We start from the raw sequence: 27,927 nt of genomic DNA on the forward strand, positions 1-27,927 counted from the left end.
GGCCGCGGGGTTGTTGACCCCCGGAACTCTCTTCAGGGACGCGTGGGGGAATGAGTGATAGTGATATGGGAATTATCTATTTTCCAAAATTTCAAAAGGTTAAAATGCTATTATGACCTACCCCCCAAAAAACTCACTACATATCAGTAACACTGAATCTGGATATGTTCATACTTGTTTGTAATCTTGACATCTTGTTCCTTGCATAGTTTTTATATTTAAAATGAATGTCCAAATTAATATGGCTAAGTAAAAAATAAACTTCTGTAAGTTTCTATTGTATTCTGAGCACCTCTGCAAAAACAGTGATAATGTGCGAGTGTGGTGAAAGTGTTGAATGATGATGAAAGTATTTTCTTTTTTGGGGATTTTCTTTCTTTTTTTTGGGTCACCCTGCCTCGGTGGGAGACGGCCGACTTGTTGAAAAAAAAAAAAAAAAAAAAGTTTCTATTGTCCTTAAAAGAATATGTTTCTGCCAGAAAATGGTTATACAACTAGGAAATTCAATAGAGTATTAAAATGCTGAGAGCAAGGGGCTAGTAACCCCTTCTCCTGTATACATTACTGAAGTTAAAAGAGAAACTTTTGTTTTTCTTTTTGGGCCACCCTGCCTCGGTGGGATACGGCTGGTGCGTTGAAAGAAAGAAAGAAAACTAAAAATGACTTGACAGGTGAACAAGCTGCACTTCTGACTGAACATATGATGACACTATCTCCACATCTTAACACTTGAGTTCTTCCTCATTTTTCTGTGATAAATCTGAAAAAATTTAAAACTTTAGGAAGAGTAATAAATTGTACACATAGTTTAACAAGCAGATACCATAAATTAATCTTTAAGAGATATAAATGATAACTAAATGTACAACTAAATCAACTAAACATTCATAAAAGTTTTTATTGAATGCTTACCAAATAAACTTTGACACCTAAGACTGAATTAATTGGATGCACAGTGTATTAAAAAAACAGATAAGTTTTATGGTACATGTACCCAAGCAATTACATACAGTATGTCAAACAATGATTCCAACAGTCAATTCTCAGGTTACAGAGAAGTCCTCTTCTCTCTGCTTTTCAATATCACAGCCAGACTAAGGCTTTAAAAGTGGTCTTAATTAAAATGACCACATTTTAAGTACTTAAACTTACCACATTTTAAGTTATTTAAAAATAAGGCATCATGAAAAAAGGAAGGGCTGTGCCCCTTTACATCAAATAGGAAATTGGGTGTAACAAAATACAGTGGACCCCCGGTTAACGATATTTTTTCACTCCAGAAGTATGTTCAGGTGCCAGTACTGACCGAATTTGTTCCCATAAGGAATATTGTGAAGTAGATTAGTCCATTTCAGACCCCCAAACATACACGTACAAACGCACTTACATAAATACACTTACATAATTGGTCGCCTTCGGAGGTGATCGTTATGCGGGGGTCCACTGTACAGTGGACCCCCGCATAACGATCACCTCCGAATGCGACCAATTATGTAAGTGTAATTATGTAAGTGCATTTGTACGTGTATGTTTGGGGGTCTGAAATGGACTAATCTACTTCACAATGTTCCTTATGGGAACAAATTCGTTCAGTACTGGCACCTGAACATACTTCTGGAGTGAAAAAATATCGTTAACCGGGGGTCCACTGTATTTACCAAATGCACAAAAAATGCACTTTTCGTTTAACTGATGATGTTCTCACTGGAAAATATTTTCTTCAACAACTCAAGTGGAATTTATAAACCAGAGAACTCAAAACAAGTTAGCTTAAAATGTATTTTTGTTACCAGCAATATTTTGAGGGTTAATACTTGAAGTCTTGAGTTTTTTAATAGCCATAACTTGTTCCGGTGGTAAAATAATTTGAAATTGTGTTTTTCTGAAATGTGTTGGTATCTTAACCAAACCATACCACAGGCAGGGATAGAACCTGCGATCAGAGAGTCTCAAAACTCCAGACCGTCGCATTAGCCACTGGACCAGCTAGCCACAATTAGATTCGTCCAACTAGGTATATTTCTACACCATAGGAAGGTTAGCATAGGCACCACTGTGACCACAAATGCAAGTAGAAGTAGTGTAGAAATATACCTAGTTGGACGAATCTTATTGTGGCTACCTAACGTGACGGCCTGGAGTTTTGAGACTCTGATCGCGGGTTCTATCCCCACCCATGGTATGGTTTGTTTGCAATCATGTCATTACAATGTCGTAAGTCATGTTAACGGCTTTGAGGGGACTTGAGCTAGAGTTCGTCACGGCCACACTAGCTGGAGATTCGTCTGTAAAAACTTGCATTTGTGGTCACAGTGGTGCCTATGCTAAACTTCCTATGGTGTAGAAATATACCTAGTTGGACGAATCTTATTGTGGCTAGCTGGTCCAGTGGCTAAAGCGACGGTCTGGAGTTTTGAGACTCTGTGATCGTGGGTTCTATCCCCGCCCATGGTATGGTTTGTTTGCAATCGTGTCATTACGATTTCGTGAGTCGTGTTGGTATCTTATATGAATTCTGCTCTTATACTTTCAACCCACACTACAGATATTACTGAATAACAAGTGAAGATTTTATCAGATACTTCAGCATCAAACCTGGACTGCAACATTTTTGGCCAGCTATGATAGCTTTTCTTGTCTGCATGTTTGTTTACTAAAAATCTATGTGGAAGAAACAAAATTTCCCCCTTTTTTTTTTTAAATCAGATGTTGCTTTATATCATCATTATTATCTCCTCTCTGAGCTTTCAATATTTAAACAAGTTGGTGAAAGGCTGGAGCCTGACTCCTCTGCATGACCAAGGTAAGCTTTATTGCACTTTTGTGTATGTGTATGATAATAACAGGATATCGAGAAAAATTAATAAACCTTAATAACATTTTATAAGCAATTAGTAGGTTTGATCTAAGAATGTGGCACATAGCTCTAATGCCTCAGATAAAGCCCCCTCCACTAGCACTAAGGAACCCTTCCCCTTGAAGGAGACAGACTGAATAGCATTAGGTAAAATATGGACTTCCCATCCATCACCAATATTATTAATTTATCCTGTCTGCCTTACCAAAATTAATGGTCATCTTCTCACCATTGCAAACAGCTAATTTGCTTTTGAGATCATATTCTAAAACAATTTCAATCTGAGACTAGAATGTGAGAAGATAATCTCTAGAACCACTAACAGATAACAAGATTTGAGATTTCCCTGGCTGCTACTTATATTCACTTCATGAGGCAGTGAGAAATGTCTTTATGTTCCTATGATGAGGTTACTAGTACCTTCCTATCGCTTGAGCTTGTACAATACGTATATCTGATTTGTGATGCAGATGTAATTTTGCATTTGTGGTTTTTAGTTTTGTGGCTTATGTAGGGATGACTGTACCCAGATTGTATCAATGATTTTCATGCAGTCTAGGTGCAGGTGTTCCTACATAAGCTACAAAACTTAAAACAATGAATAATACCAAATTTCATCATCACAAATCTATGTATTAGTTATCAGTTTAGGAGTTGTGTGCTATTCCTCAAAAAATAGATATGTGTACTGCTAAGAAACCCATGGCTTAGTGACACTACTCACAAACTTTTTTATATTAATGGTATAAATTACTGATGAGTAAGTGAAAATAACGTGTGAAAATACATGTATGGTATCTCCATATATGAATTTTTTTTCTGCACAGCAGGCTTCTTCAATCATATATATAGGTGACTAATACCATATCTGGAGGCATCTGAAAGGAGTGAACACCTCATACCCCCTTCTTCAACTGTCTTCAGTATATTAGTCACTTCAGCATTTGACTGAAGGAGCCTGGCACACAGGCAAAACTTTTCAATGTAATGATACCATGGTGATGCATGTATCTTATTCATCTGTTCATAGGTTGCTCATCAGTAAAACTGTTGGATATTATAACCTGCACATAAAAAGCCTTTGAATTTGTAGAGACAACTGTATATGCAATATACCCATCCATCTCTGTCTTGCTTGATCCCCATAATCCTGTTTGTGAAGCAGGATTTTCGATAGTTGAATCCTTGCTGGTGCTCTTAAAGAATTCTGTATTCTCTAGCTGTTTGATAAAATAAACCTTTATACAATATATTCTATGATTGACATTACTGTTTTGCATCTAACTATTTCTGCTTATGAATACATATATAAAAATCATACATTTAAAAAAGTGCAACTACAATTCTTGCATAAATTAAAATTTTACTAACAAACCCTTGAAATAAAATATGATAAATGATAAGTGTCCAAGCAATATATTATTGCAATTCAATATCAGTACCTGGGCAGGACAGCAATTGTTTATGGGATTCTGTTAAACCCAGAGGATGCTAACTATTTGTTGAAGAATTAATGCCTAGCAATAATTTTTTTTATAATACCATAATTTCTTTTTTTTTTCCAACAAGTCGGCTGTCTCCCACCGAGGCAGGGTGACCCAAAAAGAAAGAAAATCCCCAAAAAGAAAATACTTTCATCATCATTCAACACTTTCACCTCACTCACACATAATCACTTTTTTGTAGAGGTGCTCAGAACACAACAGTTTAGAAGCATATACGTATAAAGATACACAACACATCCCTCCAAACTGCTAATATCCCAAAACCCCTCCATTAGAGTGCAGGCATTGTACTTCCCATTTCCAGGACTTGAGTCCGGCTATATAAAAATAACCGGTTACCCTGAATCCCTTCACTAAATATTACCCTGCTCACACTCCAACAGATCGTCAAGTCCCAAATACCATTCGTCTCCATTCACTCCTATCGAACACACTCATGCACGCCTGCTGGAAATCCAAGCCCCTCGCCCACAAAACCTCTCTTACCCCTTCCTTCCAACCTTTTTGAGGACGACCCCTACCCCGCCTTCCTTCTCCTACAGATTTAAATGCTCTCCATGTCATTCTACTTTGATCCATTCTCTCTAAATGACCAAACCACCTCAACAACCCCTCTTCAGCCCTCTGACTAATACTTTTATTAACTCCACACCTTCTCCTAATTTCCACACTCCGAATTTTCTGCATAATATTTACACCACACACTGCCCTTAGAGAGGACATCTCCACTGCCTCCAACCGCCTCCTCGCTGCAGCATTCACAACCCAAGCTTCATACCCATTATAAGAGTGTTGGTACTACTATACTTTCATACATTCTCTTCTTTGCCTCCATAGATAACGTTTTTTGACTCCACATATACGCACCACTCACCATAATAATATTAGCATTAATTAAAATTAATAATACAGTAATAATTATGCCTGCACAGTATTTGGTGTAGAGTTAAAACTAAGACTAATATTCGGTCAGTATTACAAATTTGTGATAACTGTAAGTGATCGTAAACCATTACAGCAAAATAAAAATATTGTTTTAAGTTTAAAAACTATATAAAGTTAAACATTTCATAAGATTTGAGAAACAACACAGTGTGCGACATAACTTCAGACAAGATCATATCTAGCATACTTAGCCACATCTATTACTAATGGATTTTAATTTTTATTCAGACAGGGAAAAACATACACATGTACTGTACACTGTGCACTTGCATTACATTTTGGGCTTTGTTTTTTGACATATCTTTTGAAACTGAATATTTTTGTAGTTTTAGTTTCTTCATATAGGCTGCTCGATATGCTTGGGCACTGTGCAGTGTCTACAAGGCAATTTTACTTATAAGTAATACTGTATTCATGGGATATCAAAGAGATGTCTGTTTCTTGTGCTATGTTGTGTTTTGTTACAACTATCAAAGGAGTTTTAGGTCTGTATTAGAAATAGTATTGAGGATGGTGTATATCTAGAGTACACAGTAGTGAATGATATGTACAAATATTTACCAGGGTAGGTTTAGTCACTTATATGTTTACATAGGAAGGAAAAACTGTCTAGATCAAGTGAGATGGCAATTAGTTTTATGTAATTTGAATGCAAATGATTTTGAAGAGACTTATTAAATATCTGATGATTATTGAAGGAATACAGTGGACCCTCAACCAAAGGCAGCATCGACTAACGGCAAATTCGACTAACGGTGCTTTTTGGCATCAAAATATTGGCTCTACCAACGACGAAAAACTCATCTAACGGCATGCGGCCTGAGCGGGCCCAGCCACTCCAAGACTCGATGTATAGCCAGTGTGCCAATGTTTACAAGCCGTTGCGATTGATTCCATGTGTACCTGCAATATATTTTGTATAATTCCAGTGTTTTTAGTGCTTTTAACTGCTAAATAAGCCACCATGGGTTCCAAGAAAGCTTCTAGTGCTAACCCTGTGGTAAAAAGGGTGAGAAATACTATCGTACCACGGTCAGCTGCTGCTGCACCACGGTCAGCTGCTGCTGCACCACTGTCAGCTACAGCTGCTGCTGCTGCACTACCATCAGCTGTTGCTGCACCACCATAGGCTGCTGCTGCACCACGGTCAGCTGTACTACTCAATGATATGAAGAGACTGTTGTTGGTGTGGCTTATCGAGAATACTGAGAAACAATTAACCCCAGAGCGTTAGCCACCCAGGATAACCCAAGAAAGTCAGTGCGTCATCGAGGACTGTCTAACTTATTTCCATTGGGGTCCTTAATCTTGTCCTCCAGGATGCAGCCCACACCAGTCGAGTAACACCCAGGTGAACAAGAAAAAATGACTGGATCTAGTGCTCATATTGGTGAATTTAAGGCCAGCAAAGGTTGGTTTGAGTGATTTAAGAATTGAAGAATGAGACACTTATGCAGCATATGGGAATCTTTATTCAGGAAACGTTTCGCCACACAGTGGCTTCGTCAGTCCAATACAAAGAGGAAGGCGTAAGGAGAGGAGGAGTATGAGGTAATCAGTCCCTCAGCCTGGAGTCGATGTGTTCAGTCCAGCAATCTTGTAGATGATGGACAACATTGATGGACTGAACACATCGACTCCAGGCTGAGGGACTGATTACCTCATACTCCTCCTCTCCTTACACCTTCCTCTTTGTATTGGACTGATGAAGCCACTGTGTGGCAAAATGTTTCCTGAATAAAGATTCCCATATGCTGCATAAGTGTCTCATTCTTCAACTTGTCGGTTTTTCAAACCATTCATCACACGATTTAAGAATCGTAGTGGCATACACAGTGTGATAAGGCATGGCAAAGCTGAAAAATTCCAACCCCAACAAGTGTTTAATTGTGATGAAACAGGCCTGTTCTGGAAGAAAATGCCATACAGGACCTACATTACTCAGGAGGAAAAGGCACTCCCAGGACACAAGCCTATGAAAGACAGGTTAACTCTCATGTTTTGTTGTAATGCTAGTGGGGATTGCAAAGTGAAGCCTCTACTCATGTATCACTCTGAAAATCCTAGAGTGCTCAAGAAAAACAGTGTCTCATCACTCAACATTACTTTTCAATAATGGTAAGTGTCATTTTAGTATTTATTTATGTATGTATTGGGCATGTCTCATTGTTTTCTGTGTAGGGAAATGTATATTTCATGTAGATTTTTTAATACTTTTGGCTGTCTGGAATGGATTAATTGGATTTCCATTATTTTTTATGGGGAAAATTAATTCGACTAAAGGCTAATTCGACTAAAGGCTAGATCTCTGGAACGGATTAAAGCTGTTGGTCGAGGGCCCACTGTACTATATGTACAAAGCAGCAGATGGATAACAATAACTATAAGGTGTGGTGCTAGAAAATTCTAGTCAGTAATATTTTCACTGGCCACTTCTTAGTAAAGTCTATTAAAGGAACCCATTCTTTTATGTCAATCTCATTTCTGAACCTCATACGACTTTAAATTATTACGAGAAAACACTGGGCCATCGTCATCATTACATCCTTTTCTCACTTTCATGAAGTGAAGGAATCACCCACAAGCTATTTATAAGCTAAAAAGATGCTTAGGCACCCAGTTTTCCTTATCTTCACAATTAACTAATACTGTACTACTGTACCAAACACTAGCAATATATTACACAGCTGTGTCTCTGTAATTCTAGACTTCAGTGTTTTACGTGCACTGTCAAACTGCCAGTGTCACTCATGCCCTCCTGGCAAATTGCTTCATAGCTCCTGATGGTTGCTCAAATGCATATCCTTGTTTCTCACAAACTAACCTTAACTGTCCACCTGCTCAGCACTCTCCTCTTCTTACTCTCAAATTCACTCTAGATTTCTTCAGCACTTCCATCATTCACTAATAAAACCTAACTTTAACTTCATAGTACACTATTCCTTTATTTTGTGTTACCTTACCACCAAAACACACTTTCTTTATCTCGTGTGACCTTACCACCATAATATACACTCCTCTATTATGCATGACCTTATCATCACAACATACACTCCTCTATCACGCATGATATTACCACCATAACACACTTCTCTATTGTATGACCTTACCACCATAACATACACCCTTCTATCATGCATGACCTTACCATCATAACATATACTCCTCTATCAGGCACAACCTTACTACCATAACACACTTCTCTATCTTGTGTGACCTTACCACAACAAACACCTTTTATCTACACATCTTTCCAAGTTGTTATAATTTATTATTCTACCCTACCCACAAACCTGCTTCAGGCATAACCCAACTTCACTATTCTCACCTCTGATTTTCATATTCATGCTCTATCTGTCTTACAAAAATACACTAGTTGTAATAATAACAGTTGAAGATTGAGACACTTATGCAACATATGGGAATCTTTATTCAGGAAACGTTTCGCCACACAGTGGCTTCATCAGTCCAATACAAAGAAGAAAGGCGTAAGCAGAGGAGGAATTTGAGGTAATCAGTCCCTCAGCCTGGAGTCGATGTGTTCAGTCCATCAATCTTGTAGAATGACATTCTTGTAGAATGACATTCTTGTAGAATGACATTCTACAAGATTGATGGACTGAACACATCGACTCCAGGCTGAGGGACTGATTACCTCAAATTCCTCCTATGCTTAAGCCTTTCTTCCTTGTATTGGACTGATGAAGCCACTGTGTGGCGAAACGTTTTCTGAATAAAGATTCCCATATGTTGCATAAGTGTCTCAATCTTCAACTTGTTGGTTTTTCAAACCATTCATCACAATAATAACAGTAAATACAGTAGACTGTCATTTAGCACGAGTTTATTTGGCATGATTTGGGTATAGCACGATTGAAGAATTGAGGCACAATTTTACGTAACACGTCGTATGATGAATTTAACACAGGTCAGTTTGCGGGAAGAAAAAAAAAAACTTCCCTTTTCCTCAAGCAGCTGCCTTGTTGTGGTTCAGCTGGGGAAACCTCCCGCCATCCCCAGCCACCCCGACACCACCGAACCATCAGAGCATTTGTACTTCATACATGTCCAGTCCAATTTCTCTGCTACAAGCTTGTGATTGTGAATTGTGTTTTGATCTTTTAATTTAAAAGGACACAAGTGCAACTAATGTGACATTTTACTGTGGCAACATTTCGCTGTCAAGCCATTACAAACAGTACATGGACACAGAGGGTATATATAGGCTCAGAGTGAGGTGCAATACTAGTGGTAGTAGTAGTAGTAATACAATATGTTAGAACAATTAACTTGCACATGAGTAAAGGATATAAAAGCTATTACTTGGGAAACATAAAAATTGGTTAGACAAATATTTCTATTGGAGGCTGGATAGAGAAGGCCTGTTTCAATGTTCATTCTCTGTAATGTGCTTGTGTAGTATTAACAGGAGAGACTATGTGATGGCAGAGTTTACTGTTTTCAGGAGGATTCTTGCTAAGACTTCAGAGATGGTGAAGCTGCCTTTGTTTTGTTTAATTGTATTTAGAAACAGCTATTAGTGAAGATTCAAGGTACTTGAATTCTATGGTTAACCTCATCCTTCATAAACCCTTCCACTGACATATCAACTCCCAAATAGTATCTGAAAACATTCACTTCTTCCATACTCCCTCTCTCCAATGTGATATCCAATTTTTCTTAAACTAAATCATTTGATACCCTCATCACCTTACTCTTATCTATGTTCACTTTCAACTTTCTACCTTTACACACATATTAATCATGGAAGACATAACACAATGGAAAAAGCTTTCCTTCTTTAACTACTCACCCACCCACACACATGTATTAACACACATGTGCACACAACATGCACATCACATCAAACCAGACGTTATTAAAATGTGCAACAATGTGCATATTTCACACCATGAAATCTAATCAGTTGTGAAAAGTAGTGAACACAAGTGACTTTTTTTAGTTGAAGCCATGAGAACAGCAGAAAAAGGATAACTAGTCTGGTCTTACAAATATAGTTTGTACATCTGAGGAAACATCACCAGGTCTTAGCTACTTCCACAGTATCAGCAACTCTCATCTTGTGGCTCATTCACAAAGTCAAAAAGCATCAAAACCTCTTTTTTTATTAGTTTTTTAAACCCAGACTTTCAAATTTTCTCTTTACCAGACTGCTGTGGTTTTGCAGTACTGTGCACAGCTCGCATTTCTCGTTGCTTGACATATGTATATGCCAAGGATCCTCCAAGGACTACCCAATTGCTGGCCCACCAGAGTAATGCTTTCATCTCAGAGTACCACCAGGTTGCTATCACTGTCTGAGCACATGCTTTGGCAGTTCCACTGACATTATGAGTGAGTGGGGATGTAACCTGAAAATAATAAAGCACAAATTTTATTGGCATAATGTTGATTGCTTCTCTTGATTAGCATATGGAGGATCAAACTTTGGAATAATATAACGAGCAATCATAACTGAGGTACAAGTTATCTGGTTAAGAAATATGAGAGTCCCATAGGTCAGTTAGCAAGTGCACTCAGCTCACACACACTGAGTGTCTGTGGTTTGATCCCCGATACACATGGAAACGTTGGGCATGTTACCTTACACCTGTTGCCCCTGCTCACCTAGTAGTAAGTAGGTATCTGACACATCCTGGAGGGTGGTAGTACATGTATACCATAGATAGAACTGAGCTATGAAATGAGTTGAAGTAGGATAACAGCTCTTAACCTGTAAAATTGATTTGTGTAAAAAAAATCATAATACAACCATCTTTCTAATCTTCCTTCTACCTATTTCATGTTGCCTGTTTCTGTAAAGCAATGCTGAAAATGTGCTACAGAATATAATACTGAACAGAATGGAATTCTACACCAAAGCTCAAAATTCTGAAAAACTAGGTTAAATTAATGTTTAAAAAATTGAAAAATCCTACTTCAGATGCCTAGAAAAAAAAAGTTGAAAAATTAGAAGGAATTAGTTTTTAATCAAGTGTAAACTGCAATAAAAAAAACTGCAAATGTGTACACAGACTGTACGACAGAGTAAATAGTTTATGTCTTTGTTAATCTTCTATGTGTGAGAGTAATTTAAGTAAATAACACTGGGAATTTTTTTTTACATCAACTGTCATTCACCATGTGACATTTATTATTTATTAAGATAAAATAGATGAAAGCTACCATTAATAATTTTTATAAATAATCTGTCCATCTCCACTGAGGTAAGGGTGACCTGATGAAGAAGGCACTTTCACTGTCACTCATTCAATCACTGCCTTGACAGAAGGATGCTGACATTACATCCCCATCCTTCCTTCAGGGTGCAGGCATTTTACTTCTCACCTCTAGAACTTGAGTTTGGCTAACCAGTTTCCCTTAAACCCTTCATAAATGTTACATTGCTCGCACTCCAACAGGGCATCAAATCATTAAAACCACTCACCTCCACTTACTCCTATCTAACGCATGAACACAAACCTGTTGCATGTCCAATCCCCTAACATTCAAAACCTCTAATGAAGACTGCCAGCTCAGGCTGATAAATTTCAACACTTTGAGCCCCATCCTGAGTAAAGGAAAATGACAGGAAAACATAGAAAGCAATTTCTCCCACTGTGTATAAACTGTATATAAAGCACTATACTCTGGTACATTTCCCTTTTTGCCTCCATGGATAAAGGTCTCTATATCCATAGATGCCTCACTGCGCCATGCACCATTTTCCCTTCGCCAATTCTACGGTTCACTTCATCTGCCAATAAGTCCACTCCCAAATATCTGATCATATTTACTTCCTCTTACTCTCTCCCTCCAATCTAACATCTAATTTCTCAATGCCTATATTTCTTTGATATTCTCATCACCTTGCCATTTTCTATGTTTACTTTTACGTTCCTTCTTTTACACATCCTCCCAAATTCGTTTATCAATCTTTGCAACCTCGCTTTCTAATCTTGCAAAAGAACTATGCCTTGATTGGCAACACACTTGCTTCACATACTGAATGAGTGTCCATGGTTTAATCCCCATTGGGCATGTTTCCCTACAACTACTGTCTCTCTTGACCTGGCAGTAAGTAGGTACCTGGGTATTAGCTGACTGTTCTGGGTTGCATCCTGGGGGGAACAAAATTAAGCCTTTGACTGTTTACGCCGTATAAATACGTCTTACGCGCCACTGTTTCTGATGTATATATACTCATGAATTCTAGCGGCTTCAAATCAAGCAGGAGAAACCTGGTAGGCCCACATGTGAGAGAATGGGTCTGTGTGGTCAGTGTGCACCACATAAAAAAAATCCTGCAGCACACAGTGCGTAATGAGAAAAAAAAAACTCTGATCGTTTTTTTGGATTAAAACGCCGACTTTGAGGTGCATTTTCGTATAGTATTTATCGTTGTATTCTTGTTTTCATGGTCTTAGGTGATAAAATGGAAAACATATTACAGAAATAGAGATGATTTTCATTACTTTCACAATGAAAACGACCTTGAAACTAAGCTCAAAATAGCGGAAATGTTCGATTTTTACCAATGTTCAAGAGTAAGCAAATCACACCACACGTCCAATACACGTCAACTGGGGAGTCTAATATTCTTTCACTAGTGCACTGATATTATTTATACCATTTTTAAAATAATGCAGTAGTCTGCATACCAGTAAATTTTGTATTTTTTTGTATGAATAAAAAATCAAAATAGAAAGCAATAGTAATATAAGAGGGGCCTAGAGATGTGACTAATGAACAGAGGATATGTTATTTTAGTGCCAAGAATGTCTACCTTGTTTATTCTGGACCCTATTTTGAAATTGGCATCTTTTTTGATTTGCATGAAATTGGCCAAATTGCCAATTTCTGACCACTTTATTGGGTAGTTCAAATTGGTAAATGGGCGGTTTCTTGTACTCAACTGATAGATAAAATGGAGTTCTAAAGAAATAGCTATGAGTTTGGTCAACTGGAACAACAGAATTGGCTAAAAACAGGGCTCAAAGTCGGCGAAATCACTGATACGTATATGTCGCCGAGACTGCTAACTTCGCGGTAGCATAATTCCGTGAGTTTTCGACCAAATTATGAACTTTTGGTGTCATTACCATTAGGAAAAGATTCTCTATCATTTCATAAGAAAAAATAATTGTTTTTTTTTCCCAAAAATTTTGTGACATAGAGTGACAGTTTTAGAAAGGGGCCTGCGACAGTCAAAGGGTTTTAAAGAACCCCAAGTGAAAATAAAACAGGTTTTAAAGAACCCCAAGTGAAAATAAAACACAGTTCCTGACAATGCTCTTACTTCATTGGGTTATCCTGGGTGGCTAACCCTTATGGTTAAAAATATGAACAAATCTTATCTGCAAAAAGCAAATATGACAACTACCACTTCACACCAGATTCACAATTATCAATACCACACCTCTTCCTAACTCCTTATCATTCATTTCTTTCACCACCCCAACTATAAATATGTTAAACAACTATAGTGACATCACACATCCCTGTCTAAGACCTACTTTTACTGAAAAATAATCTCACTCTCTTCTACAAACCCCAACCTGTGAAATCAAAATCTAAATCACCACATTTAAAACACTATCACTGTGAGGATGCCATTTTATTTGGGAATACAGTTCAAGGAGACCTGAGATCCTGGTGGATCTAGCTCCACAGATGATCTTATTTTAACCACAGTAGATCAAAATATCTAGAAGCAATAAACACACTGCTACTAAAAAAGAGGCACATTATGAAATCTTTCCTGTGACATGTAAGAAGGCCACTAACAGAGTTATTTTATTTTTAATGCAGTAGAAAAACATTTAATTTGACCAATGAATTTCCTTATCCCCAGCAACTGAATTTATAAACATCTGTTGTTCTGAATACTTGTAGGTGACAAGTTTATAATCAGTAATCCATCAGTCCTCAGCAAGTGTCAATGTTCCATGTATTTATTCTATTTTGCATTATATTATTTTATTATCACACTGGCCGCTTCCCACCAAGGCAGGGTGGCCCGAAAAAGAAAAACTTTCACCATCATTCACTCCATCACTGTCTTGCCAGAAGGGTGCTTTACACTACAGTTTTTAAACTCCAACATTAACACCCCTCCTTCAGAGAGCAGGCACTGTACTTCCCATCTCCAGGACTCAAGTCCGGCCTGCCGGTTTCCCTGAACCCCTTCATAAATGTTACTTTGCTCACACTCCAACAGCACGTCAAGTATTAAAAACCATTCGTCTCCATTCACTCCTATCAAACACGCTCACGCACGCCTGCTGGAAGTCCAAGCCCCTCGCACACAAAACCTCCTTTACCCCCTCCCTCCAACCTTTCCTAGGCCGACCCCTACCCCGCCTTCCTTCCACTACAGACTGATACACTCTTGAAGTCATTCTGTTTCGCTCCATTCTCTCTACATGTCCGAACCACCTCAACAACCCTTCCTCAGCTCTCTGGACAACAGTTTTGGTAATCCCGCACCTCCTCCTAACTTCCAAACTACGAATTCTCTGCATTATATTCACACCACACATTGCCCTCAGACATGACATCTCCACTGCCTCCAGCCTTCTCCTCGCTGCAACATTCATCACCCATGCTTCACACCCATATAAGAGTGTTGGTAAAACTATACTCTCATACATTCCCCTCTTTGCCTCCAAGGACAAAGTTCTTTGTCTCCACAGACTCCTAAGTGCACCACTCACCCTTTTCCCCTCATCAATTCTATGATTCACCTCATCCTTCATAGACCCATCCGCTGACACGTCCACTCCCAAATATCTGAATACATTCACCTCCTCCATACTCTCTCCCTCCAATCTGATATCCAATCTTTCATCACCTAATATTTTTGTTATCCTCATAACCTTACTCTTTCCTGTATTCACTTTTAATTTTCTTCTTTTGCACACCCTACCAAATTCATCCACCAATCTCTGCAACTTCTCTTCAGAATCTCCCAAGAGCACAGTGTCATCAGCAAAGAGCAACTGTGACAACTCCCACTTTATGTGTGATTCTTTATCTTTTAACTCCACGCCTCTTGTCAAGACCCTCGCATTTACTTCTCTTACAACCCCATCTATAAATATATTAAACAACCACGGTGACATCACACATCCTTGTCTAAGGCCTACTTTTACTGGGAAATAATTTCCCTCTTTCCTATGTACTCTAACTTGAGCCTCACTATCCTCGTAAAAACTCTTCACTGCTTTCAGTAACCTACCTCCTACACCGTACACCTGCAACATCTGCCACATTGCCCCCCTATCCACCCTGTCATACGCCTTTTCCAAATCCATAAATGCCACAAAGACCTCTTTAGCCTTATCTAAATATTGTTCACTTATATGTTTCACTGTAAACACCTGGTCCACACACCCCCTACCTTTCCTAAAGCCTCCTTGTTCATCTGCTATCCTATTCTCAGTCTTACTTTTAATTCTTTCAATAATAACTCTACCATACACTTTACCAGGTATACTCAACAGACTTATCCCCCTATAATTTTTGCACTCTCTTTTGTCCCCTTTGCCTTTATACAAAGGAACTATGCATGCTCTCTGCCAATCCCTAGGTACCTTACCCTCTTCCATACATTTATTAAATAATTGCACCAACCACTCCAAAACTATATCCCCACCTGCTTTTAACATTTCTATCTTTATCGCATCAACCCCCTTTCATTTTACCTACTGCCTCATGAACTTCCCCCACACTCACAACTGGCTCTTCCTCACTCCTACAAGATGTTATTCCTCCTTGCCCTATACACGAAATCACAGCTTCCCTATCTTCATCAACATTTAACAATTCCTCAAAATATTCCCTCCATCTTCCCAATACCTCTAACTCTCCATTTAATAACTCTCCTCTCCTATTTTTAACTGACAAATACATTTGTTCTCTAGGCTTCCTTAACTTGTTAATCTCACTCCAAAACTTTTTCTTATTTTCAACAAAATTTGTTGATAACATCTCACCCACTCTCTCATTTGCTCTCTTTTTACATTGCTTCACCACTCTCTTAACCTCTCTCTTTTTCTCCATATACTCTTCCCTCCTTGCATCACTTCTACTTTGTAAAAACTTCTCATATGCTAACTTTTTCTCCCTTACTACTCTCTTTACATCATCATTCCACCAATCGCTCCTCTTCCCTCCCGCACCCACTTTCCTGTAACCACAAACTTCTGCTGAACACTCTAACACTACATTTTTAAACCTACCCCATACCTCTTCGACCCCATTGCCTATGCTCTCATTAGCCCATCTATCCTCCAATACCTGTTTATATCTTTCCCTAACCGCCTCCTCTTTTATACTGTATTCTAAATAAGTAGTTTTGGAATTTCTGAAAATTTGTAATAATACACATAAATATACAAGTACCAGTCTGGTATCACTGATAAGAAATAGCCATCTCCATCATCCCCCCAAAACAGAAAATATGATTAATAAAAAATTTAAACATTACCTGTATTTGTAGACCAGCAACATATCCCATGGCAAAGCCAAAAAGCCCTCCAACAGTCATTAGGCCCCAATACTTTAAGCTGCCTTCATTAATTATGCTTAAAACAGCAGGTATTTCTCCAGTGATGGCAATAAGAGGCAAGAAGAGGAAAATTGCCATGAAGTTGTTGTAGTAGCACAGCATCCATATGGAACTATCCACAGTAGGAAGAACCTGTGATGAAAAAATGCATTTAGTTTTATATTTTTTTGCAGCTTCTATATTCTACCAGGTCTTAAAACATTTGACTTTCTCTACTAGGAAGGACGGTAATAAGCATGTACCATTTATATAAATATATTTTATTGTAAGCTTCATTTTATTGTATACTGTCAATACAGAACAATTTCTCAAATCAAAATTTTTTAATGATTCAGATGTCTGATAATATGAGTACATTATAATTATTACATTTTAGTAAAAAGAATGTATGTACAGTGGACCCCCGGTTATTGGCTGGTTCAGTTATCGGCCAACTTGGTTATCAGCCGGTTTTTCGGCGCCCGGTTATCGGCCATTAATTCGGTTATCGGCCATTTGGGAGGCATCCATCCGCCGGCTGGGGCCGCTTGCGAGTCAGTTTGGCTTTGTCTCTGGGCAAGTGAGGAAGCTTGTGCTCATTCATCCAAACATTTTGCTATAATCCATTGTTTTTTGTGGTTATTGATCGAGTACAACTGCAAAATAAGCAACCATGGGCCCAAAGAAACACATTACATAGTATATGAAAACATGCAATGTTTATATGTAACTTCAAGAGTGTATCAGTCTGTAGTGGAAGGAAGGCGGGGTAGGGGTCGGCCTAGGAAAGGTTGGAGGGAGGGGGTAAAGGAGGTTTTGTGTGCAAGGGGCTTGGACTTCCAGCAGGCATGTGTGAGAGTGTTTGATAGGAGTGAATGGAGACAAATGGTTTTTAATACTTGACATGCTGTTGGAGTGTGAGCAAAGTAACATTTATGAAGGGGTTCAGGGAAACCGGCAGGCCAGACTTGAGTCCTGGAGATGGGAAGTACAGTGCCTGCACTCTGAAGGAGGGGTGTTAATGTTGCAGTTTAAAAACTGTAGTGTAAAGCACCCTTCTGGCAAGACAGTGATGGAGTGAATGATGGTGAAAGTTTTTCTTTTTCGGGCCACCCTGCCTTGGTGGGAATCGGCCAGTGTGATAATAATAATAAAATAATAATAATAATAATAATATATATATATATATATATATATATATATATATATATATATATATATATATATATATATATATATATATATATATATATATATATATATATATGCAAGATTTCAGGTATGTCTTGCTACTTCTTCTTGCATTTAGGTCACACTACACATACATGTACAAGCATATATATACACACACACACCCCTCTGGGTTTTCTTCTATTTTCTTTCTAGTTCTTGTTCTTGTTTATTTCCTCTTACCTCCATGGGGAAGTGGAACAGAATTCTTCCTCCGTAAGCCATGCGTGTTGTAAGAGGCGACTAAAATGCCGGGAGCAAGGGGCTAGTAACCCCTTCTCCTGTATATATTACTAAATTTAAAAAGAGAAACTTTAGTTTTTTCTTTTGGGCCACCCCGCCTCGGTGGGATACGGCTGGTATGTTGAAAGAAAGAAGAAGATATATATATATATATATATATATATATATATATATATATATATATAGAGAGAGAGAGAGAGAGAGAGAGAGAGAGAGAGAGAGAGAGAGAGAGAGAGAGAGAGAGAGAGAGAGAGAGAGAGAGAGAGAGAGAGAGAGAGTGAGTGAGTGAGTGAGTGAGTGAGTGAGTGAGTGAGTGAGTGAGTGAGTGTGTGAGTGTGTGAGTGTGTGAGTGTGTGAGTGTGTGAGTGTGTGAGTGTGTGAGTGTGTGAGTGTGTGAGTGTGTGAGTGTGTGTGTGTGTGTGTGTGTGTGTGTGTGTGTGTGTGTGTGTGTGTGTGTGTGAGTGTGTGTGAGTGTGTGTGAGTGTGTGTGTGTGTGTGTGTGTGTACTCACCTATTTGTACTCACCTATTTGTGGTTGCAGGGGTCGAGTCCTAGCTCCTGGCCCCGCCTCTTCACCGGTTGCTACTAGGCCCTCTCTCTCCCCGCTCCATGAGCTTTATCAAACCTCGTCTTAAAACTGTGTATGGTTCCTGCCTCCACTACGTCATTTTCTAGGCTATTCCACTGCCTTACAACTCTATGACTGAAGAAATACTTCCTACTATCTCTCTGACTCATTTGTGTCTTCAACTTCCAATTGTGGCCTCTTGTTTCTGTGTCCCCTCCCTGGAACATCCTGTCTTTGTCCACCTTGTCTATTCCACGCAGTATTTTATATGTCGTTATCATGTCTCCCCTGACCCTCCTGTCCTCCAGTGTCGTCAGGCCGATTTCCCTTAATCTTTCTTCATAGGACATTCCCCTTAGCTCTGGAACTAACCTTGTCGCAAACTTTTGTACTTTCTCTAGTTTCTTGACGTGCTTTATCAAGTGCGGGTTCCAAACAGGTGCTGCATACTCCAGTATGGGCCTGACATACACGGTGTACAGTGCCTTGAATGATTCCTTACTAAGGTATCGGAATGCTGTTCTCAGGTTTGCCAGGCGCCCATATGCTGCAGCAGTTATCTGATTGATGTGTGCTTCCGGAGACATGCTCGGTGTTATACTCACCCCAAGATCTTTCTCCTTGAGTGAGGTTTGCAGTCTTTGGCCACCTAGCCTATACTCTGTCTGTGGTCTTCTGTGCCCTTCCCCTATCTTCATGACTTTGCATTTGGCAGGATTAAATTCGAGAAGCCATTTGCTGGACCAGGTGTCCAGTCTGTCCAGGTCTCTTTGAAGTCCTGCCTGGTCCTCATCAGATTTAATTCTCCTCATTAACTTCACATCATCTGCAAACAGGGACACTTCTGAGTCTAACCCTTCCGTCATGTCGTTCACATATTCCAAAAATAGCACTGGTCCTAGGACCGACCCCTGTGGGACCCCGCTCGTCACAGGTGCCCACTGTGATACATCATTACGTACCATGACTCGTTGCCTCCCTGTCAGGTATTCTCTGATCCATTGCAGTGCCCTTCCTGTTATATGCGCCTGATGCTCTAGCTTCTGCACTAATCTCTTGTGAGGAACTGTGTCAAAGGCCTTCTTGCAGTCCAAGAAGATGCAATCAACCCACCCCTCTCTCTCTTGTCTTACTTCTGTTATTTTATCATAAAACTCCAGAAGGTTTGTGACACAAGATTTGCCTTCCGTGAATCCGTGCTGGTTGGCATTTATACTCCTGTTCCGTTCCAGGTGCTCCACCACTCTCCTCCTGATAATCTTCTCCATAATTTTGCATACTATACACGTCAATGACACAGGTCTATAGTTTAGTGCCTCTTTTCTGTCTCCTTTTTTAAAAATGGGAACTACATTTGCCGTCTTCCATACCTCAGGTAGTTGCCCAGTTTCCAGGGATGTGTTGAAGATTGTGGTAAGTGGCACGTGGTAAGTGTGTGTGTGAGTGTGTGTGAGTGTGTGTGTGTGTGTGTGTGTGTGTGTGTGTGTGTGTGTGTGTGTGTGTGTGTGTGTGTGTGTGTGTGTGTGTGTGTGTGTGTGTGTGTGTGTGTGTGTGTGTGTGTGTGTGTGTGTGTGTGTGTACTCACCTAGTCGTACTCACCTAGTTGAGGTTGCGGGGGTCGAGTCCAAGCTCCTGGCCCCGCCTCTTCACTGATAGCTACTAGGTCACTCTCCCTGAGCCGTGAGCTTTATCATACCTCTGCTTAAAGCTATGTATGGATCCTGCCTCCACTACATCGCTTCCCAAACTATTCCACTTACTGACTACTCTGTGGCTGAAGAAATACTTCCTAACATCCCTGTGATTCATCTGTGTCTTCAACTTCCAACTGAGTCCCCTTGTTACTGTGTCCAATCTCTGGAACATCCTGTCTTTGTCCACCTTGTCAATTCCTCTCAGTATTTTGTATGTCGTTATCATGTCCCCCCTATCTCTCCTGTCCTCCAGTGTCGTCAGGTTGATTTCCCTTAACCTCTCCTCGTAGGACATACCTCTTAGCTCTGGGACTAGTCTTGTTGCAAACCTTTGCAATTTCTCTAGTTTCTTTACGTGCTTGGCTAGGTGTGGGTTCCAAACTGGTGCCGCATACTCCAATATGGGCCTAACATACATGGTGTACAGGGTCCTGAATTATTCCTTATTAAGATGTTGGAATGCTGTTCTGAGGTTTGCTAGGCGCCCATATGCTGCAGCAGTTATTTGGTTGATGTGCGCTTCAGGAGATGTGCCTGGTGTTATACTCACCCCAAGATCTTTTTCCTTGAGTGAGGTTTGTAGTCTCTGGCCCCCTAGACTGTACTCCGTCTGCGGTCTTCTTTGCCCTTCCCCAAGCTTCATGACTTTGCACTTGGTGGGATTGAACTCCAGGAGCCAATTGCTGGACCAGGTCTGCAGCCTGTCCAGATCCCTTTGTAGTTCTGCCTGGTCTTCGATCGAGTGAATTCTTCTCATCAACTTCACGTCATCTGCAAACAGGGACACCTCAGAGTCTATTCCTTCCGTCATGTCATTCACAAATACCAGAAACAGCACTGGTCCTAGGACTGACCCCTGTGGGACCCCGCTGGTCACAGGTGCCCACTGTGACACCTCGCCACGTACCATTACTCGCTGCTGTCTTCCTGACAAGTATTCCCTGATCATTTGTAGTGCCTTCCCTGTTATCCCTGCTTGGTCCTCCAGTTTTTGCACTAATCTCTTGTGTGGAACTGTGTCAAACGCCTTCTTGCAGTCCAAGAATATGCAATCCACCCACCCCTCTCTCTCTTGTCTTACTGCTGTCACCATGTCATAGAACTCCAGTAGGTTTGTGACACAGGATTTCCCGTCCCTGAAACCATGTTGGCTGCTGTTGATGAGATCATTCCTTTCTAGGTGTTCCACCACTCTTCTCCTGATAATCTTCTCCATGATTTTGCATACTATACATGTCAGTGACACTGGTCTGTAGTTTAATGCTTCATGTCTGTCTCCTTTTTTAAAGATTGGGACTACATTTGCTGTCTTCCATGCCTCAGGCAATCTCCCTGTTTCAATAGATGTATTGAATATTGTTGTTAGGGATACACATAGCGCCTCTGCTCCCTCTCTCAATACCCATGGGGAGATGTTATCTGGCCCCATTGCCTTTGAGGTATCTAGCTCACTCAGAAGCCTCTTCACTTCTTCCTCGGTTGTGTACACTGTGTCCAGCACATGGTGGTGTGCCCCACCTCTCCGTCTTTCTGGAGCCCCTTCTGTCTCCTCTGTGAACACTTCTTTGAATCTCTTGTTGAGTTCCTCACATACTTCATGGTCATTTCTTGTTGTCTCTCCTCCTTCCTTCCTTAGCCTGATTACCTGGTCCTTGACTGTTGCTTTCCTCCTGATGTGGCTGTACAACAGTTTCGGGTCAGATTTGGCTTTCGCTGCTATGTCATTTTCATATTGTCTTTGGGCCTCCCTTCTTATCTGTGCATATTCGTTTCTGGCTCTACGACTGCTCTCCTTATTCTCCTGGGTCCTTTGCCTTCTATATTTCTTCCATTCCCTAGCACACTTGGTTTTTGCCTCCCTGCACCTTTGGGTAAACCATGGGCTCATCCTGGCTTTTTCATTATTCCTGTTACCCTTGGGTACAAACCTCTCCTCAGCCTCCTTGCATTTTGTTGCTACACATTCCATCATCTCATTAACTGGCTTCCCTGCCAGTTCTCTGTCCCACTGAACCCCATTCAGGAAGTTCCTCATTCCTGTGTAGTCCCCTTTCTTGTAGTTTGGCTTCATTCGTCCTGGCCTTCCTGCTTCTCCCTCCACTTGTAGCTCTACTGTGTATTCAAAGCTCAAAACCACATGGTCACTGGCCCCAAGGGGTCTTTCATATGTGATGTCCTCGATATCTGCACTACTCAGGGTGAATACTAAGTCCAGCCTTGCTGGTTCATCCTCTCCTCTCTCTCTTGTAGTGTCCCTTACGTGTTGGTACATGAAGTTTTCCAGTACAACCTCCATCATCTTAGCCCTCCATGTATCTTGGCCCCCATGTGGGTCCAAGTTCTCCCAATCAATCTCCTTGTGGTTAAAGTCACCCATGATCAGGAGCTTTGCCCTGCATGCATGAGCTCTTCTGGCCACTCTAGCCAGTGTGTCAACCATCGCTCTATTGCTCTCATCGTACTCTTGCCTTGGCCTCCTGCTGTTCTGTGGTGGGTTATACATCACTGCTATTACCACCTTGGGACCTCCAGAGTGAAGCGTTCCCGCTATGTAATCACTTTCTTCTCCGCTGTCTGCTCTCTCCAGCTCATCAAAATTCCAGCAATTTTTGATCAGCAATGCCACTCCTCCACCCCCCCTGTTCCCTCTGTCTTTCCTCAGGATTTGGTATCCCGCTGGAAAGATGGCATCTGTTATCATACCTGTAAGCTTGGTTTCTGTGAGAGCTATGATGTCCGGTGATGCCTCTTTGACTCTTTCATGCCACTCCTCCCACTTATTTGTTATTCCATCAGCGTTTGTGTACCATACCTTCAGTTTCCTTTCCAACACTGTGGTTTGAGGGGCCTGTGAGGGTGGGAGACCTGGTAGCATACTGTGGGATTCTATAGCTCCGTGTTGGGTGGAGGCTGTGGGTATGGATTGTAGTGTGTGTTGGGATGGTGTGATAGGTTGTATGGTTCTGAGAATAGTTGTGTGTGTGCTTGCCCTTGCTGTTCTGTTCTGCTCTGATTGACCTCATCTGGTTCCAGCCTTGTCTCTTTTCCTAGCTCCTTTCGCTTTTTTGTCCTCTCCCTCAGCTGCTGTCATTCTGATTGTGTTCTGTCTCTGTCTAGGAACACCCTCTTGTACTCTTCCGAGTATTTCAATCGTGGTTTCTCTTGGAGGATCCTGTTCCGCACTGTTTCCATCCTGAGAATCAGCTTGATTGGTCGGTTTCTCCCCTTCAAGTACCCCCCTATTCTCTGAAAATTTACAATCTCGTCCATCTCTTCACCTATTTCCGTGATGATTTTCTCAATCTCCTTTCTTTCTTCCTGCTGCCTTTCAGTGTGTGTCCTTTCCTCTCTCTCCTGAAGCCCATGGATAATCACTGATTTTGCCCTTTCCTCCTCCCATTATTATTATTATAATCAAAAAGAAGCGCTAAGCCACAAGGGCTATACAGCTCCTCCTCCCATTGCCTCACCCTCTGTGACTCTGGATCCTGCCTGTAAGTGGTCAGTTTCTCCCTTGATTTTTCCAGTGGCTCTTGATAGCATGGTTGTGCCTCAGCATTCGATCTATCACCCTCTCCATCTGCAACCAGCTGTTCTTCCCTTTCACTCCTTGGCAGGCTGATATGACCTTAGCATAATTCATAATTCCTTCCTTCCTGTTCGGCCTCACAGCTTCATATGCTGTGTCTTCTCTGGTCACTGCCCCTGTAACTCGCTTCAGCCTATTTATCTCAACTTCTAGGACCCTTATCTTGGCTACTGCAGTTTCGACTTGTGCCTCCCAATTCTTTGTCTCCTTCTCCAACCTCTTTTCCAATTTCACAGAGAGCTCTTTCTCCATTTTTTCAGAAAGCTCTCCTAATTTTCTCTCCCACTCTTGTTCCATCCTTTTCCACTGCTCCTCCACCCACTCCTCTCTACCAGAACCATTTTCATCTGATCCTTGGTTCCTGCGAGTCCCCACCATTTTTTTTTTTTTTTTTTTGTGAGAGAAGAGAGAAGGGAAAGGTAGAAGGAGAGAGAGAGAGGGGAAAGAGGGGGAGAGGGAGGAGAGAGGGGGAGAAAGAGAGAAGGGAAGGGAAGGGAAGGAGGGGAGAGTGAGAAGGGAAAAAAATGGGGAAGAGGGGAAATGAGATAGAGATAAAGAGGGGAGAGAGAGAGAGAGAGAGAGAGAGTAGAGAGAGGGGAGAGATAGAGATAGAGAGAGAGAGAGAGAGAGAGAGAGAGAGAGAGAGAGAGAGAGAGAGAGAGAGAGAGAGAGAGAGAGAGAGAGAGAGAGAGAGAGAGAGAGAGAGAGAGAGAGAGAGAGAGAGAGAGAGAGAGAGAGAGAGAGAGGGAGGGAGAGAGAGAGAGAGAGAGAGAGAGAGAGAGAGAGAGAGAGAGAGAGAGAGAGAGAGAGAGAAAGAGAGAGAGATAGAGAGAGAGAGAGGGAGAGAGAGAGAGAGAGGGAGAGACAGAGAGATGGAGAGACAGATGGAGAGACAGAGAGATGGAGAGACAGATGGAGAGACAGAGAGATGGAGAGACAGAGAGATGGAGAGACAGAGAGATGGAGAGACAGAGAGATGGAGAGACAGAGAGATGGAGAGACAGAGAGAGGGAGAGACAGAGAGAGGGAGAGACAGAGAGAGGGAGAGACAGAGAGAGGGAGAGACAGAGAGAGGGAGAGACAGAGAGAGGGAGAGACAGAGAGAGGGAGAGAGGGAGAGAGGGAGAGAGGGAGAGAGGGAGGGAGGGAGAGAGGGAGAGAGGGAGAGAGAGAGAGAGGGAGAGAGAGAGGGAGAAGAGAGGGAGAGGGGAGGGAGAGAGAGAAAGAGAAGGCAAAGAGTGGGGTAGAGAGAGGGGGGAGAGAGGGGGAGAAGGGGGAAAGAGGGGGGGAGATGGAAGAGGGAGTGGGGAGAGAGAGGCTAGGGAGAGAGAGAGGGAAGGAGGGGAGAGAGATGGGAAAAGGGAGAGGGGAGAGATAATGGGAGGGGAGAGATGTTAGAGGGGGAGAGATGTTAGAGGGGGGGAGGTGTTAGAGGGAAGAGATGTTAGAGGGGAGAGATGGGAGAGGGAAGAGAGAGAGAGAGATAGGTAGAGAGAGATAGGTAGAGAGAGATAGGTAGAGAGAGATAGGTAGAGAGAGATAGGTAGAGAGTGATAGGTAGAGAGAGAGATATAGGTAAAGAGTGAGATAGGTAGAGAGAGATAGGTCTCTACCTAGGATAGGAAGAGAGGGAGAGAGAGAGAAGGAGCGAGGTTCAGATGGTCAGTTCACAAGACGGTATGAAATCCTGTGTATGTGTGTGTTTGCGTGTGTACTACAGCTTAAAAGTGCTTGTTCCTGTGTGTGTGTGTATGTGTGTGTGTGTGTGTGTGTGTGTGTGTGTGTGTGTGTGTGTGTGTGTGTGTGTGTGTGTGTGTGTGTGTGTGTGTGTGTGTGTGTGTGTGTGCGCGTGTGTGTGTGTGTGCGCGTGTGCGTGTGCGTGTTTTTTTTTTTTAATATTTCTGAACAGAAAGTTAAAAAAATTATGATATAAAGGACAAACCACATTAATATACTCACCATTTTGGTATAAATCGCATTGAGGGATACAAAAGCCCCAGAAAGAAGTCCAAATATTATTCCCAGGGGAGATAATGAGCCTAGAAAATGAAACAAAATTGTAAAAGTCAAAGCTTGTAAAATGAAGCAAAGTTTGATAAGGCAGGAGCATCCAACCCTGCTAAATTCTTTATTGAGCCAGCTGAAGAAATCTGAATGTTAATGTGCTTATGCAGAACAATGCTCAAACTAAAAATTGTACAATGTACCTTTAATTCATATGGTACACTAGTTATGTTCCCGTTAATTGGTGTGCTAATTGAAAACATATTAACCGATCCTTTAAAATAATCGAAAAAATGAATTATATTTATCAACTTAGAGAAATAAGCACAAAAAGTTATAGAGTACATTAAGAGAATGACTTAAAGAGGGAAATAGATGAACCATTCTGGAAGCTTAAAAATATTTGCATAGATATGAAATATGTACAGAATAAATAACTTGAATGAACTACATACAGTAGGACAAGCTAGGGGGGTCTACAATAAACAGTTACCTTACAACTATAAGTGATATGAAAGACCCCACCCAAAAATCACAAAGTAAAATATTCGTATAATTTAGTTTCAAGTTTTATGAGTATTCACTCCTCAGTTCAGAAGTACAGTAATTAAATATAATGTAGCACCAAATACAATGAGAAAAATACCTGCAAGATTTTCCTGGTCTACACCAAGCCAGAAACCTCCTATGATTACACCACAACATAATATAGCTGACATGGATGTCTTCTGGCCTATAAAAAATAAAAACAGAAAATGTCAGAGATTGAACAAATTAACCAATAGAACACACAACAAGCTTGATTTTAATCTCTTAAGTGAAACATATAAGTGAATAGTATTTAGATAAGGCTAAAGAGGTTTTTGTGGCATTTATGGATTTGGAAAAGGCATATGACAGGGTGGATAGGGGGGCAATGTGGCAGATGTTGCAGGTGTATGGTATAGGTGTGTGGCCCAGTGGCCTGGTGGCTAAAGCTCCCGCTTCACACACGGAGGGCCCGGGTTCGATTCCCGGCGGGTGGAAACATTCGACACGTTTCCATACACCTGTTGTCCTGTTCACCTAGCAGCAAATAGGTACCTGGGTGTTAGTCGACTGGTGTGGGTCGCATCCTGGGGGACAAGATTAAGGACCCCAATGGAAATAAGTTAGACAGTCCTCGATGACGCACTGACTTTCTTGGGTTATCCTGGGTGGCTAACCCTCCGGGGTTAAAAATCCGAACGAAATCTTATCTTATCTTATCTAGGAGGCAGGTTACTAAAAGCAGTGAAGAGTTTTTACGGGGATAGTGAGGCTCAAGTTAGAGTATGTAGGAAAGAGGGAGATTATTTCCCAGTAAAAGTAGGCCTTAGAAAAGGATGTGTGATGTCACTGCGGTTGTTTAATATATTTATAGATGGGGTTGTAAGAGAAGTAAATGCGAGGGTCTTGGCAAGAGGCGTGGAGTTAAAAGATAAAGAATCACACATAAAGTGGGAGTTGTCACAGTTGCTCTTTGCTGATGACACTGTGCTCTTGGGAGATTCTGAAGAGAAGTTGCAGAGATTGGTGGATGAATTTGGTAGGGTGTGCAAAAGAAGAAAATTAAAAGTGAATACAGGAAAGAGTAAGGTTATGAGGATAACAAAAAGATTAGGTGATGAAAGATTAGATATCAGATTGGAGGGAGAGAGTATGGAGGAGGTGAATGTATTCAGATATTTGGGAGTGGACGTGTCAGCGGATAGGTCTATGA

The 27,927-nt window shown here is 40.9% G+C and overlaps 1 protein-coding gene across 2 annotated transcripts in view; it reads right to left on the minus strand.

The window, feature by feature from the left end:
- Positions 1-554: 554 nt before the first annotated feature.
- nac (GDP-fucose transporter nac) overlaps positions 555-27,927 on the minus strand; it is a 57,206-nt gene continuing 29,833 nt past the window's right edge. Inside the window, exons 5-9 of one of the 2 annotated variants that reach the window (XM_070084391.1) lie at positions 26,833-26,919; positions 26,142-26,221; positions 16,799-17,011; positions 10,475-10,679; positions 555-760 (exon numbers count right to left, since the gene is read on the minus strand). In XM_070084391.1, the coding sequence (XP_069940492.1) occupies positions 723-760; positions 10,475-10,679; positions 16,799-17,011; positions 26,142-26,221; positions 26,833-26,919 (623 nt within the window). In that variant the 3' untranslated portion in view covers positions 555-722. The remainder of the gene's footprint in view (positions 761-10,474; positions 10,680-16,798; positions 17,012-26,141; positions 26,222-26,832; positions 26,920-27,927) is intronic. The other variant, XM_070084392.1, reaches the window with a different exon arrangement.

Source organism: Cherax quadricarinatus, chromosome 13 (assembly GCF_038502225.1).
Source record: "Cherax quadricarinatus isolate ZL_2023a chromosome 13, ASM3850222v1, whole genome shotgun sequence".
NCBI lineage: Eukaryota > Metazoa > Arthropoda > Malacostraca > Decapoda > Parastacidae > Cherax > Cherax quadricarinatus.